This window comes from Macrobrachium rosenbergii, chromosome 56 (genome assembly GCF_040412425.1).
Source record: "Macrobrachium rosenbergii isolate ZJJX-2024 chromosome 56, ASM4041242v1, whole genome shotgun sequence".
NCBI classification, from domain to species: domain Eukaryota; kingdom Metazoa; phylum Arthropoda; class Malacostraca; order Decapoda; family Palaemonidae; genus Macrobrachium; species Macrobrachium rosenbergii.
Window position 1 is genome coordinate 61733201 of NC_089796.1, and position 13591 is coordinate 61746791.

At 40.2% G+C, this 13591-nt stretch overlaps 1 protein-coding gene across 1 annotated transcript in view; it reads left to right on the forward strand.

Annotated features, from left to right (window-relative positions):
• Positions 1-13591, forward strand: part of LOC136836757 (plexin-B-like) — a 524153-nt gene that overhangs the window by 473466 nt on the left and 37096 nt on the right. Inside the window, 2 exon segments of the mRNA XM_067101308.1 lie at positions 55-1270; positions 2203-2345. Of these exon segments, the coding sequence (XP_066957409.1) occupies positions 55-1270; positions 2203-2345 (1359 nt within the window).

Below are 13591 nucleotides of genomic sequence, written 5' to 3' on the forward strand. Positions count from 1 at the left end.
TTTTTTTTTATTTTGTAACATTTAACATTAAACTCGAAACATTCTTTTCACCAGAACGTGACAGTAACTGGCGTGGAGCCCCCACGTGGCCCTGTGTCTGGAGGCACGGTGCTTTCCATTAGCGGCCGTTTCTTGAACGTAGGATCCCACGTTTCCGCCGCCTTAGACGGCCTCCCTTGCATAGTCAACAAGACGCAGTCGTCTTCTCATCGTCTGGTATGCGTCACCTCAAGAGCCACTGACGTCGCAGACGACGGAGTCATCGAAGACAATGGGGAGGTCCCGAGCAAAGTTCGGACGTTGACCGTGTCTGTGGACGGTGCTCATCGGACCCTGGCGTCACCTTTTACTTATACACCAGATCCCCGAGTTCTTGAACTAAAGCCACTGAGGAGCCCATGGGGCGGAGGTCGATTAATTACCGTCCATGGCACGTACCTTGATGCCATTCAGGCCCCGAAAATTACGGTCTTGCTTTACGAGCGCGTCTTGAATTCCTCCGCTTGTCACGTCCTAAGCCCTGATCAGATGGAATGTCCCTCCCCGCCACTAGATCGAGACACACTTTTGGCAATACTCGAGTCCCATGATGAAACATCACGCCGACGCAGGCGACGAAGTCGCAGCAGAAGGTCGCACAAATCGCAGAGATCACCAAGACGCCGAGATCACGACGGCGACGAAGTTGTAGTAGACGTTGGGTTCGTAATGGACGGCGTTACGTCAGTCCTGCATCTTCGCAAACACTTTCCCAGCGTTAGGTCACGATTGACATACGTTACGAATCCCCTGTATTACACCTTCCCCCACGGCGTCAAGCTCTACAAAGGAGACACGCTCGTCATTGAAGGAGAGCACATCAACGACGCCTCCGACGAGAGTGACGTCCGAGTGACCATAGGGAAAGCCATCTGCAACGTAACGTCGCTGGCGGCGACGCAGCTGGTGTGCACTCCCCCCGAGGGTCAGCCCGATCCCACTGACGAAAGAGGTGTAGCCACCACGGAACGTCTCCCGTTGGTAGTTGTGCACGTGGGCAAGTATTTGCGCTTCCCCTTGGGCGTGTTGCGTTACGAAAGGCATCGAAGGTTCCCGCTGACCCCTGAGGGCATTGCTGGATTGGCGGGCGGTGCCCTTTTCTTGGTGTTAGCTTCCTTCGTCGTGTTGGCTGTGTACCGGAGGAAATCGTCGCAAGCAGAGAGGGTGTACAAGCTCATGCAGTTACAAATGGATAGCCTTGAAAGCCACGTCCGAACGGAGTGTAAACAAGGTGAGAATAGAAATGAAATGACTTTGGGTAATAATAAAAATTACCGGGTAATTAATTAGTATTAATGATATTAAGTATAGATTTAGAAAATAGTATATTGCTTTCCATTAATTCGCTACTGTCCATGTTTTGATTTTTTCGCTTTGTAATTTTAGAAGAGTTGTCTGATGTGTACATGGAAGATTTCGCTCTTTAAATACAGAGAATATTTTTACTAAAGAGTAAATATACATGGATGATTTAGCTATGTGTGTCCTCAAATAAAAGGAAAATCTTTCGTCTTCACTCGAATTAATGTGGCGTTAACGCCTCATTTTTTTAGGTGATTTTTCTTGCATTATCCCTGATGTATTCGTCCTCAAGTGCTGCTGCTTGTATCCCTTAAGTGTTTTGGTTGAAGCACACAAAAGTTTTCTCCACCACTTTGATTGATGACTAGTTAGTCTCAGACATGTTGGTGGCCAAATGAGGTATTGAGAGAGAGGCTTTAGGGCCCTACTGGAATCGCGTGTTGTTGTCCATTATTGGGTAATTGATTTTTAATGCTTGAGATTTACCTTCTCTCTAATGTGACGTTCTGTGTTGAATGTTTTTTAATCTTTATTTTCCAATGAAGCTTAAATGCTCACCATGGAAATCCCCCCATAAAATTAAATTAGGCGAAAGAACGTTTTTTTTGGATAGACTTTCTTACGCCAATGGAGGTGTGCTTATACGCCAGTGGAGGTGTGCATCCCCAAAAAAGGACAATCGTTTTAAATTTGATGTATTTCGTACATTTATTCCTTGTCAGGTTTCAGATTTTGAAAGTAACTTGAGCTGTCTGTTTTGTAAATTCGCAATTCCTTACATGAACTTTATTTTTATTTATGCTGTAAATAAATCGTTTGTTGCATTTCTTTTTGTTTATGCAATACGTACATTTTTTGCAGCCTTTGCCGAGTTGCAGACGGACATGACCGACCTCACAGCGGACTTGGAGTCCTCTGGAATACCTACCTTAGATCATCGAAGTTACGTTATGAAGGTATTCTTCCCTGGAGTTGCTGATCATCCCATACTCAACGATCCAAAGGTAAGAATTCTTTTAGATGATTTGATTCATGTTTGAGCTAACCTTACCTTACCACTTCGACCGTTCCTCTTGATCCTCTGGGTTAAGATAGTCATATTCTAAGCAGCTGTAAATTACAAAGAAGCTGATATGAAAAGTGGACTGTTTGGGCTTGCAATATGGAAGGAAATGATATTGGCAACTTGCAGAAATGGAAATTCCCGGAGCGATAATCAAATGTATTTTTCGTTCGGTTAGAAACGCAGAAAGGAAAAGATAATCGAAAACATTATGTTACAGCGAGTATCGGGTGGAAATTCAATTAAGTGAATACAATTTGCATGAATGAATAAATTTCCAGCGTAAAAGATGAAAGGACCACGGCGATACCATGGCAGTGAACTGAATGCAAAATTGATCGCGAAAATTACAACTGGAGACTCGCGTAATCAGATAAGGAGAATGAATAGTGCGTGAATGAGTTTGGTAAATAATGTTAATTTGTCTTCGCGATTTTTGCTGATTATCTTCCATTATTATTAATGAGGTCATTAATCTCTTTGTACGAGGGGTCATGCAACGGTTTAATGCCCCTGCATTTGCAGCGCCCTTACTGTTCAGAACAGAGCTTTTACGTTACGCAGAAAACTGTTATAGTTTTCATTATTATTGTTGAAGCTTAATTTTGAGTTGAAATTCGCCGTGAGAGATCTTTTCATCAGGGATCTAAAACGAATATACAAAGGCGCTTGATAAATTTTTTATTTTATAATCATCTGTTAATAAAAAAGTACTCATCCTTGAAACCGTATGTAATTGCCAGTCTGTTCATATCAATACCGATTGTGTGTGTTTGGTGTAAATTAGTAGAACCGTCGAAAGTTTTGGGTGGATGTCTTATGTTGATTTGCATATCATATTTAGTTGCCGTATTACACATGTAATAAAATTATTGTTGAAGTAATTTTATCTGTTCGCGTATTTCATTATACTGTCTCACGATCTTAAGTTTTTACTGAATTTGTACTAAATGGAATATTAATTTGTTCATACATTTCGGCATCGTGTGTATCGAATAATGTGTGGAATATCACGCGAACCATTCACGTGTATATTAAATATCAATGAAATTCGAACACGAAGAAAAACTTATGTGTTGGTGAAATAGCAAGGCATTTGATGATATCTGCTCCTTCTCTGAAGAAAATCGCGATTCGGAGAGGGAACAGGAGGCAGGAGAGTGGGATGGTAGTGCTGAAGTGCCTTGCTGGGTGGCCGTAATACGGGTGGGCGTAGGGCATGATGGCAGATTAAATGAGTAGCCAGTCCTTCTTCCAACAGGGATCTGGAGAATAAGCTTTAGCTTCGTAATTAATTTTTGTAGGAGGAAGGGTGCGTGGAGGACCTCGTCTGGATACCGCGAGGAAATAAGGCCAGTAAACACTTCGCCTTGCCTTGTGCAAACACTCATTAGGCAAATCCCCTTTGTCCGTTACCCAGGCTCTTATTTTCACCCCTTCCTTATTACTTCATGCTGTATCTTCCCCCAAGATCTCGCCATCATATTTCATTCAGTAGAACATTGTGAATTTGCCCAGTTTACTCTTTTAGGTTCCTCTTGCTAGGTGACTTCTGACCAATGTGATTGATGTGGGATGCGGGTATACCAAGCACCTCGAAATAAGTCATCTTGTGGCAGAAAGTGTTGAGGATTTTAGTATTAATATGAGTTCATTCTGTTATTATTTTATGTACCTCCACGGATGAACAGTCTCTCTCTGTCTCCCCTTGTCTGCCTGTTAGTTTGCGCCGTGTTCTAAAAATAAACCACGAAAAGAAAAAGATAAGAATATAGAGTGAGTCATCGAGGTCTGATTTTGATAAGGGAGACCGCTAGTGGAATCAAGGAGGCTGAGGACGCCGAACGCTCTCTGGTGATGGGATTTTGTGGGGGTTGAGTGAGTTTTGCATCAATATCCGTTCTAAGGGTTATCGCCAAGGGCCATCTGTGTGCGCACAAGAGAGAAGAGAGAGAGAGAGAGAGAGAGGAGAGAGAGAGAGAGAGAGAGAGAGAGAGTCTCCCCGAGGGGTGTTTAAGATTTTCCTTTTAATTGGATCTACGTGAAGCAAGAGATCTTTTCATCCCTATAACCCATGCAGGCTTGTTTAGCAGCGTCTCTGCCACAGCGTGGTCCTCGTCAGGTTTATCTTTTTCGCAAAAGTACGGGCGATCACTGAGACGCTATCACTTTATGTGGATGATGTGAAGTCCCAAACCTAATTAAATTTTGTGAAGTGGCCAGCATTTTATTGATGATTCAGGGTATAAAAAGAATATAATTGAAGTGTCGTTAAACGGTTCACATCTGCAGGGTATGATTAAAATTGCCTACCAACTAGTGTTCTTTGTAAGTAATCTAACTGATTTGTCTTCATAGTTCGTACTCTGACGAGTTTTTTTTTTTATCTTGTACTGTTTAACTTAGTTGCTAATAGCCAAAGCTTTCAGTTTTTATTAGCTCAGCTTTCCTTGTTCTTATATATACTGGCGTGGTTAGCTATTGGGCTTCACATTCTGTATATTGATATATTTCATAATAGCTGTCCAGTAGACACTTTTCAAGTAGACGCTCTGCAGACTTTCGGGTCAGATTCCTACCGTGTTCCTTTTTACCCTACACCCGATAAATCCACCTACCGCAGCAGCAGCTCTTTATCTTGCAAGATCCCCCCTCCACTCCCTGGCTTGGTTGGGAGTGCTGCTGCTGCTTCTGCTGCTGTGGTGGTGGTGGTGGTCTGGTACCAACTAGGAATCTCAAGGGGGGTCTCCCTTCTGAATGGTGGCCAATAAAATATATATACTAGACGAGGCAAGATAAGGCGACAACCGCTATTCCAATTTGTTCGCAGTTTACTGCGAAGCAGTGGGACCAATGAAGGGAATCGTTAAGGAGCGAAGATCTAGGCAGAAACCTCGGTTAGAACCGTGAGATTTGTTATTCAAGGGAAATTGGGGAAAAATACAGGGTACCTTAAGGAAAAAATGGGCGTTATTCATAGACCAAGGAGAAATGTAAGGGATAAAGTTGACGAGAACAAGGGAGAGTATTGAATAGACAAGGGAGTTGGGGGGGGAAGTACGGTTTAATCTGTTTCGTAAAATAAAATGTTGTGACCTGAGTGAAAAACTGACGAAAGGTATGGAACATGCAAGAAGTTAACAGTTTCCATTAGTGACTTATGAGAGTTTAGATTTGTCTGCAGATTTCAGATTCGGTGTATGATTTATGTGTGAATTCTTAGCAAATAGGTTTTTACACACGTCTAACTGCACGAAAATTTTTATCAACTGTTGAAAATGGATATGAATATAGCTGTCGACATACTGAGGTGTCATGCGAATCGTATGCTATTCCATTTACAGGTGAAACAGTGGTAACATCAGTTCCGGAGAAATCAGTTCGATACAAGAACCTGAATATTTGTTTTCTTTCGTTGGGCGTATGGTTAAATTAGGCCTACCTAGGCAAGGTTATGATTGATTCAACTGAAACAGAGCTACACAATTTTAGTGCCGAGAATATCGATGTTATATTAGTAGCTAGACGACCTTTCCCTCTTGAAGACGACAACCAGATTGTCATCCCTGATAATGAACTCGAAAAAAAGGAAATAAAAGACGAACGCTGGGATTCGAATTGGGGGAGAGAGACGTAGACACAGTGCCAGAGGGGATTGAACGCTTCTACTATTAATCTGATCCAAATTTTATGTTCCACTTAGCGTATTAAAAGCCTCTTTCGAAGGGGCGATAATGATACCCTTGAGAGCTATGTGATCGACAGGATATCCCTGCCACGATAGATTTTTTTATGGGGTAAGTCTCGCTCTGGTTAAGTAGCAAGTCTCTCTCCCTTGTTTAGGTTAAGAATCTCTCTCTCTCTCTCTCTCTCTCTCTCTCTCTCTCTCTCTCTCTCTCTCCTTGGCTTCGTAGCTGGCTGGTATAGTGTCTAATTCACAACTATAATTATAGACGGCATGTGTTCGAACTCGAAAAGGGCGAGGAGAGACAAATGGACACTTCCATAAAATCCAATCACCTCTTTCTCGACCTAAGCAGTGAATTTTGTACTTAGGTGCAAGATGACTGTTGTGGGTCCCAGTTAGGGTAAAGAGAGAGAGAGAGAGAGAATATAGAAAAATTAGATGCATTCGTGCATAACTCCGTCAAAATGTATACCGTCAAAGGAAGGGAACCATGACGAGGTCAGCTCTCTCTCCATTTGGTTGAAACCATTTATAAGATATTCTCTCTCTCTCTCTCTCTCTCTCTCTCTCGTGCGAAGCGCGTAAATCCTCTCACCACCACTTCGTCACCCTCGTAGATATGCCCCTAGAAGGTTCCCTCACCCCAGATTTTACCCTCCATTGAGTAACCCATCGGTCCTGACATACTCCCTTCCTCAGGTTATTATCCGTTGGTTATTTAGGTGGTCCTTTGTTCTTATGTTATTGTGGTTGTTATGCTGTCGTTCTTCTGCAGTCGAGAGCATGGTGCTATTTTCATCAGATCCCTAAAGCAATTAGATGTAGTTATGACTTTACAGGGATTTTTTTTTTTTTTTTTTTTGCACGGGAGTTTATTATTAATCCCGAACGCTTTTAAAAGAGAACTTGCAAGAAAGCGTCCCCTGAGAATGACTCGCTTATTTAATCAAGTTTTTATTGAATTCGAGTAACTAAATATTTTTTAGGGTTCTAAGCGATCTCGTACTTCAGCGGTTTCATTCACGTTCAGCAATTGTGTATGTTCTCGAAACTGGTTGGATAATCCTCATAATTGACATTCATCGTCCAAGATTATCATTTGTGGTAGTCCACTGATAGACTTTCTTTTCGATGTTCAGCTTAATTATTGTAATTTAGTCTGTTCCTGGCCATTTTATATCACATTTCTTGTGATATATTTCTGTCATTCATATACTTGTTTTTAAAAAGGTCATGCGGTTTTTATGTAAGAATATGTCTTATGTTCACTGTAAAATCTTTTTAGGACGAAAGGTTTTCCCTTGAACTGCGAGTTTATTTTTGTATGTTGCTGTAATTTTTCTTTCATATAGCGATCCTATATTCATTATTTTGCGGTTTCTGGTGTCAACGTGATTGTGTTTTGACATTCCAGTTCAATCTTTATTTTTAAGAAATTGCTGCCCCTTTTCAGAATTATTTTTCGAAATGATAGAGTTATTTACTTTTAAAGAAAAATCATATCCTTTGTTTAAAAAATGAAAGCTTCCTTTTGTCACGATAATCAAATTTCGTAATTTGATTATCTTAGTAGCCTTCTTATAATAAGCCTTGTTTAAAAGCGAGTGTATAGTGCTGTTTGCGACGTTTAAACTTAAAATTGTAATGCTGTGACCCAAATATGTCTTAAAATGTTTTATTAAGAAAATTTTAATTCTTTTCCATGGGAATAAAAGGTCTTAAGACTATGAATCTTAGCCAGGACTTTTTTTTTTCTCCTGAAAAATGTGGTCAGCTCTTCGTAAACGTGACAAGTTGAAACTTTTATAAGTTGAAGACCTTGAAATCTTGAAGACGTTGACATCATTTTAAACGTAAATGAGCGGAAGTCTTCCATGAAGTTAAATGTCACTGTGGAGAAATTTTCCTCAGCTTACGTTCTGAACGTGCGAGTGGCTTCCTCTTTGAAATTAAGAACATTATAGCTAGCTGTGAACGTTCTCGCATTGTGTTATCGGTGTCAGTACCTCCCGATGTTATTAATGGTTATGACGTGACAATGTCACACCTGGTGGTGTGTCTCTGCCGTTTTGATGACCTCTTCAAGTGCCATTTATAACGGCTCCAGACAAGCGATCGAGGCGACATCTGGCTTGCAGATGGGGCCATTCCCAAGGGTTAAAGGGATCGTTTCGAGTGTTGTTTATGGCCCGTCTTGATATTTTGAAGAGGCGATTCCATATCTCACTACAGGGTGGGAAAGAGACATTGCAATTAACTTTTCGGGTTCCTTTTTTCCCGAGTTTTATCAGTCGAGACGGGAAAAAGTGGTGGAAAAAATTATTAATTTTTTGAAGGAAAGAGAAAATACGAGTGCCTGTTTACTAAGCTGTAGATGTGTTTTATAACTTTTCGCTTGTTTCCATGAATTTATGTCATCCCAAGTAGCATGTAAAAATCTTCCCTCTATAGCACTAACAACATCCCGAATAACAGGAAGTACCGTAAACTACAATTTCCAGCACATAGAATAAAAAGAGAACCCAAAATAAATAGAAGAGTGCTTACTTTTTTGTAGTCGTTGATGACGATGGTATCTGGGCATTTTCTCACCTTCACCCTAGTTTTGGACGCATATATCTCAGCAGGAGGACTGTCGCGAGTCTCTCTGATAAAAGACCCACTCGCGGGTTCCTGGGGATCCAGTTGGATTGTGTTTATATCACCCGGATGTTAATAGGTACCTTAATTGAAGATTCCACATATCATCTCTTGAAAAGATGCTAGTCCTAAGAGTAAGAAAATGAAAATATCTTGTATTGCGTCCGTAATCTTGGACAGGTACTAAGCAATTGTTGTGACTGTGCTAGAGAAAGATGTGAATGTCGTTGCTAATGGAAATATACAAAGAGAAGGACGAGTATATTTTTTCCCTCCACATTCTTGATATCGGATTTTGTCGTTTGAGAACAGTGCAGATGGTTTATGTAGAGCGAGTGAGAGGAAGCAATAACTTTATTTTATGGGTTTCGCCGAGAAGGAAGGAGCTCGCGACAGAGAATGGCCCCCCTGCGTTTTCGGTCTTAGCCTCAATTTACGACGGGAAGTCGGCGGCGCTCTCTCTACTACGTTTTTGCTAATTGTCAGGCAGCGCGCTTGTCTCTGCTCTTCTTGGCTAATCTCCATTACGACTTTCTTCTGTTGCACTCGTGCATGAGATGTACTCGTGGGCAGGACTGCTTCTCCTATCTTCTTGAGCATTTATGCATAGTAAGAAAGTGTACATGATTTAAAGTTATATGTATATGATGGTGATGACTATGCTTTCCGCCTTGGGGGATAATTTACCCCGTCTGACCGAGTTGGTGTAAGGCAGTGATCAAGAATAATCTTTTTTACGTTTAACCTATTCCAGTCACAAATATTCCGAAATGTCATTTATGGTTATTTTATACTTTATTCGGGTTAGTTCCCTTCGGTGAAACTTCCTCGCTTTTGTCGCGGAGGGCAGTATATCCTGGAGGTCCTAAATAACAAAGCCGTTAGTCTTTTAGCGTTTTAAAACGTTAATGTATCTTTCCTGTTCTTGCTGAATCAGCCCATTTTGCAGTTGTTCGGATTCCAGATATATGGGACGATTTTTCCTCGTTATCTCGAGATTTTTCCCTTAACAGTGAATTAAATTTAGAGTCTGCATTAGCTTTATCGTAGCGATTAGTCATTGTTAATTCTCGGAATGAACCTGAATCTTTCTCATGCTGCCATAAGGATTGTTACCCTATGGTATAATCTTAGCGGTGATATTTTGTGATAGGAGGAGAATTTGAAATGTATTTGTAAACTTTTGTGATATATAAAGCAATTTGACGTACGAATGAAGTTTAGTTTGGTTTTGAATGTCAACGAAAAGTATCGCAGCAATCACATTAGATTGTGGGTTAACCATTTCATACTGGAAATTATTCAGCTTTAATGAAAGTTAATTTTCAAGAAATAAAAATAAGAAAAATATGACGGCACAGAATTTAGGAAGTATGGAAAGGTATGCATATTCGATCTTTGCTGTATAAACATGCTATTGTTCGTTATTGCAGACAGCAGTATTTGAAAGATGTAACAAAAATAACTTTCAAGTTGAAGGGATGATCTCACTCTGGGCAACGCTGTGCGAAAAAGGCGTCTTTGCATTGATAGGATACATCCGCTAAGTGCCCAGTGCAACGAAGAGACGTGTTATTTCAGCAAGCACAATTGCTAATGACTTCGGGTTTCGTGGTGAAGTTGTCAATGAGGTGCGCTGGGTATGTACTTAGGCCGACTCCCTCTGTAAATTTACCCTTCGTTCATTATTGTTTTGTGAGTAAAGATCCCAAGTTAATATATTACTTCTAACGTTGTATGCTGCTGTCTATATTTATAGATAGGCATTCGTGTATTTCTGTACGTAGTGAATTTTAATGTTTGTGTCCATTTGAAGACGGCCCTAACCCCCTTAATATACGAAGAAAGTAACTTGACCCTCTCTCATATCTCGAAACTTATCTGACAAACTGCTCTCCACCTCCCAAACATTTAAGCTTTAGAACGTGCCCTTTTGATGTTCGTCATGGAAAAAGAATGCCGCAGTGTCTTGTTTCAGCGTATTCCAAACTTTTGTGTACGCCTCTCTCTCTCTCTCTCTCTCTCTCTCTCTCTCTCTCTCTCTCTCTCTGTATGCGCGTGTCTTGTAGATCGGAAAAGTCCTTGGAATTCACAGTTTTGGGGGATAATCTTCGTTTATGTCTTCGCACTTGTAATGCGACACCTTATAATAATATTTGGGTTACCTCTGCCCCATGTGTTAATCCAGCTCTCTCTGTAAAGAATAATCCTGAAATGGGTCTACTTTTTTTTTTCCTCTCCATCCTCCGTTGTTACGTTGTCTCAGCCAGGTCGTCTGTCTAGAATTACCTCTCCGTACTTTGCTTAAAATAGTCGTCCCTGCTTTTTCGAGGATTTTTAAAATGTCCAGTTATTTTGAGAACTTGGCGTGGTGGCATTGTATTTCCCCCTTAGCATTAGATTTAGATGTGAAAAACAAATAATTTCAATTTCCATTTTTTTTTTCTTTAGTTTGGTTCTCATTTGTGGTCATCTCGAATGAATTAATAGTATTATATTCACCTGTGAGGTATGAAATGTATTCGGGATATGAAGAACGATTGAGTATATTCATATCGCTGTCTTTAGCAGATCGACTTTTGAAAATATATGGAGAGAGAGAGAGAGAATACTAATGTCGTAAATTCGTTTTTATGCACCCTGTAATTTAGTACTTTTTTGAAGACTGAAATGTCTGTAGACATTTGTGTGTATTATGAACGTCTGGCGTTTTAGTGTAAGTCCATTGTTTGACGAATCTTGAATTTTTTAAAGCTCTAAGTGGTCTATATATCACTTGCTTTCAAACACGACATGGCGCTTACTGATGATAAAGTTTGTACGTTTTAAAACTTCGATTGTCAACTTCGTAGATGATTTGATTCATTAACTGGTAAAAGGTTTGGGAGATGGATACACGTATTGAAATAAACCAAAATGGGCCAGTGTGGTTTTACATAGTTTGTTTGATTTCTCAGTGAATTTTTAACAATCACAAATGCAGTTCCGTTTCTAGTAAAAATAGAATTTAATTAGAATGAATACGAATGCGCACTCTGGTGTGAACTAGTAATGCATAAGAATGCCCTGTTTTTTTTTGTTCTTTGCGCACTTAGACAATTTTGCGGAAGATTTTGTGGAAGATCTTGAGTCTGTATATAGAGTAAAGTGTGCCGCATTCAACGATTCCTTTACTTTAAGCCGAGTAATCTGTTGCTTTAAACTTGCGCGCTATCACTTTGCCTTAATTACATTATTACGGAAGATATTACGGCGGTTTTCTGCAGGGAACGCCGTATAATTGGCTTTAAAGAATGGCATTAACTGCTGTTTGGAAATTTTAAAAGCTAATAGCTTTAATGGCTTAAATGGAGGTTTTAGCCAGAGTAATGTTTATGTAAGTGTATTTATATCATGTACCGTTTTGTTATAGTAATGTTATCCGTTGGCGAAACAGTAATGTAGCAATTAATGGGCGAGGATAGAGTTGTTCTAGCCATGATGGCGAACCTTTTTTAATGGCGGAGGGGTTGGTGATATAACTAAATGCATGAGAGAGAGAGAGAGAGAGAGAGAGACCATAGGCATTTTGTAGCCTCGTCCCTACCAGGCAGCCCACTCTCCCCCTTTCCTGCCCCTTTTAAAACCCCTCCAAGAGTGTCGTTAACAGTATTGTGGGAGTGTGTCACGCTGTCACGGCGATGATGGATCACTGGTAAGGCTCCACATACAACAGCAATCTCTCTCTCTCTCTCTCTCTCTCTCTCTCTCTCTCTCTCTTGTGTGTGTGTATATGTATATATATATATATATATATATATATATATATATATATATATATATATATATATATATATATATATATATATATATATGATATAAATTATCACTCGTTCTTCTTTGTGTTTTTAACCTGTGGGTTCGTAGTGAAAGAATTTTTTAAGTAATTTACTGTTACTTCAGGTTTTATTGTTCTGTTTATTAGCTTGTCTTTATTTACTAACTCTTCGGAAAAACACAACGTCTGTAGATAAAACTCGGCGAGCCCTCTTGATAAAAGTATAAAATAAAATTTATGTCCCATTTAAAAAGAGTAGTTCTAGTTAGTGTCATGATGCTTAGAAAACGTTTGATGTGTCAATCATCATCATCATCGTCATCATCATTGTGGCCCTGTGCTCTTAACACAAACGACGAGTCTTGCATCCCAACAACACCGCGGTGATACCATAATGCATGGAAAAACATTATACTTATTATCATCTCATTTCCCTCTCACATCAAAGGTAAATCCGTCTCATCCTTCTCTTATTCTCTCCTTGGATGTTTGTGGCTTGTCTGTGGATCGTGAGCCATTCCTGTACATTGTCGTCTCTAATCACGTTCATTGCGACCTGTATTACTGAGGCCAGTTCCAAGTTCTTGTTACAAATGGGCCCCGTTTATTGATAATACACTTTAAGTGGTGCTCCTCTCTCATGTTTTGTTGCAAGTTGGAATATGGAATATATAGAATGAGGATTCATATATTCTCTCTCTCTCTCTCTCTCTCTCTCTCTCTCTCTCTCTCTCTCTCTCTCTCTCTCTCTCTCTCTCTTTTGGTGCATGGTTATTTACTCAACTCGCAGACTGAGGGACCCTTGCTCGATTCTAGAACTGGACGGAAAGCGACGATGTGAACTCGAATCCTAAGATCCACAATCCCTTTTTAACCTAAGCAGTGAATCATGCACTTTTATAGAAGTCGACCATTGCAGGTCGTAGCTATGGGTAGAGAGAGAGAGAGAGAGAGAGAGAGAGAGAGAGAGAGAGAGAGAGAGAGAGAGTGTTCACTTTAACGTTACAATGTATACCATCAAAACGGCATGGCCTCGACGAAG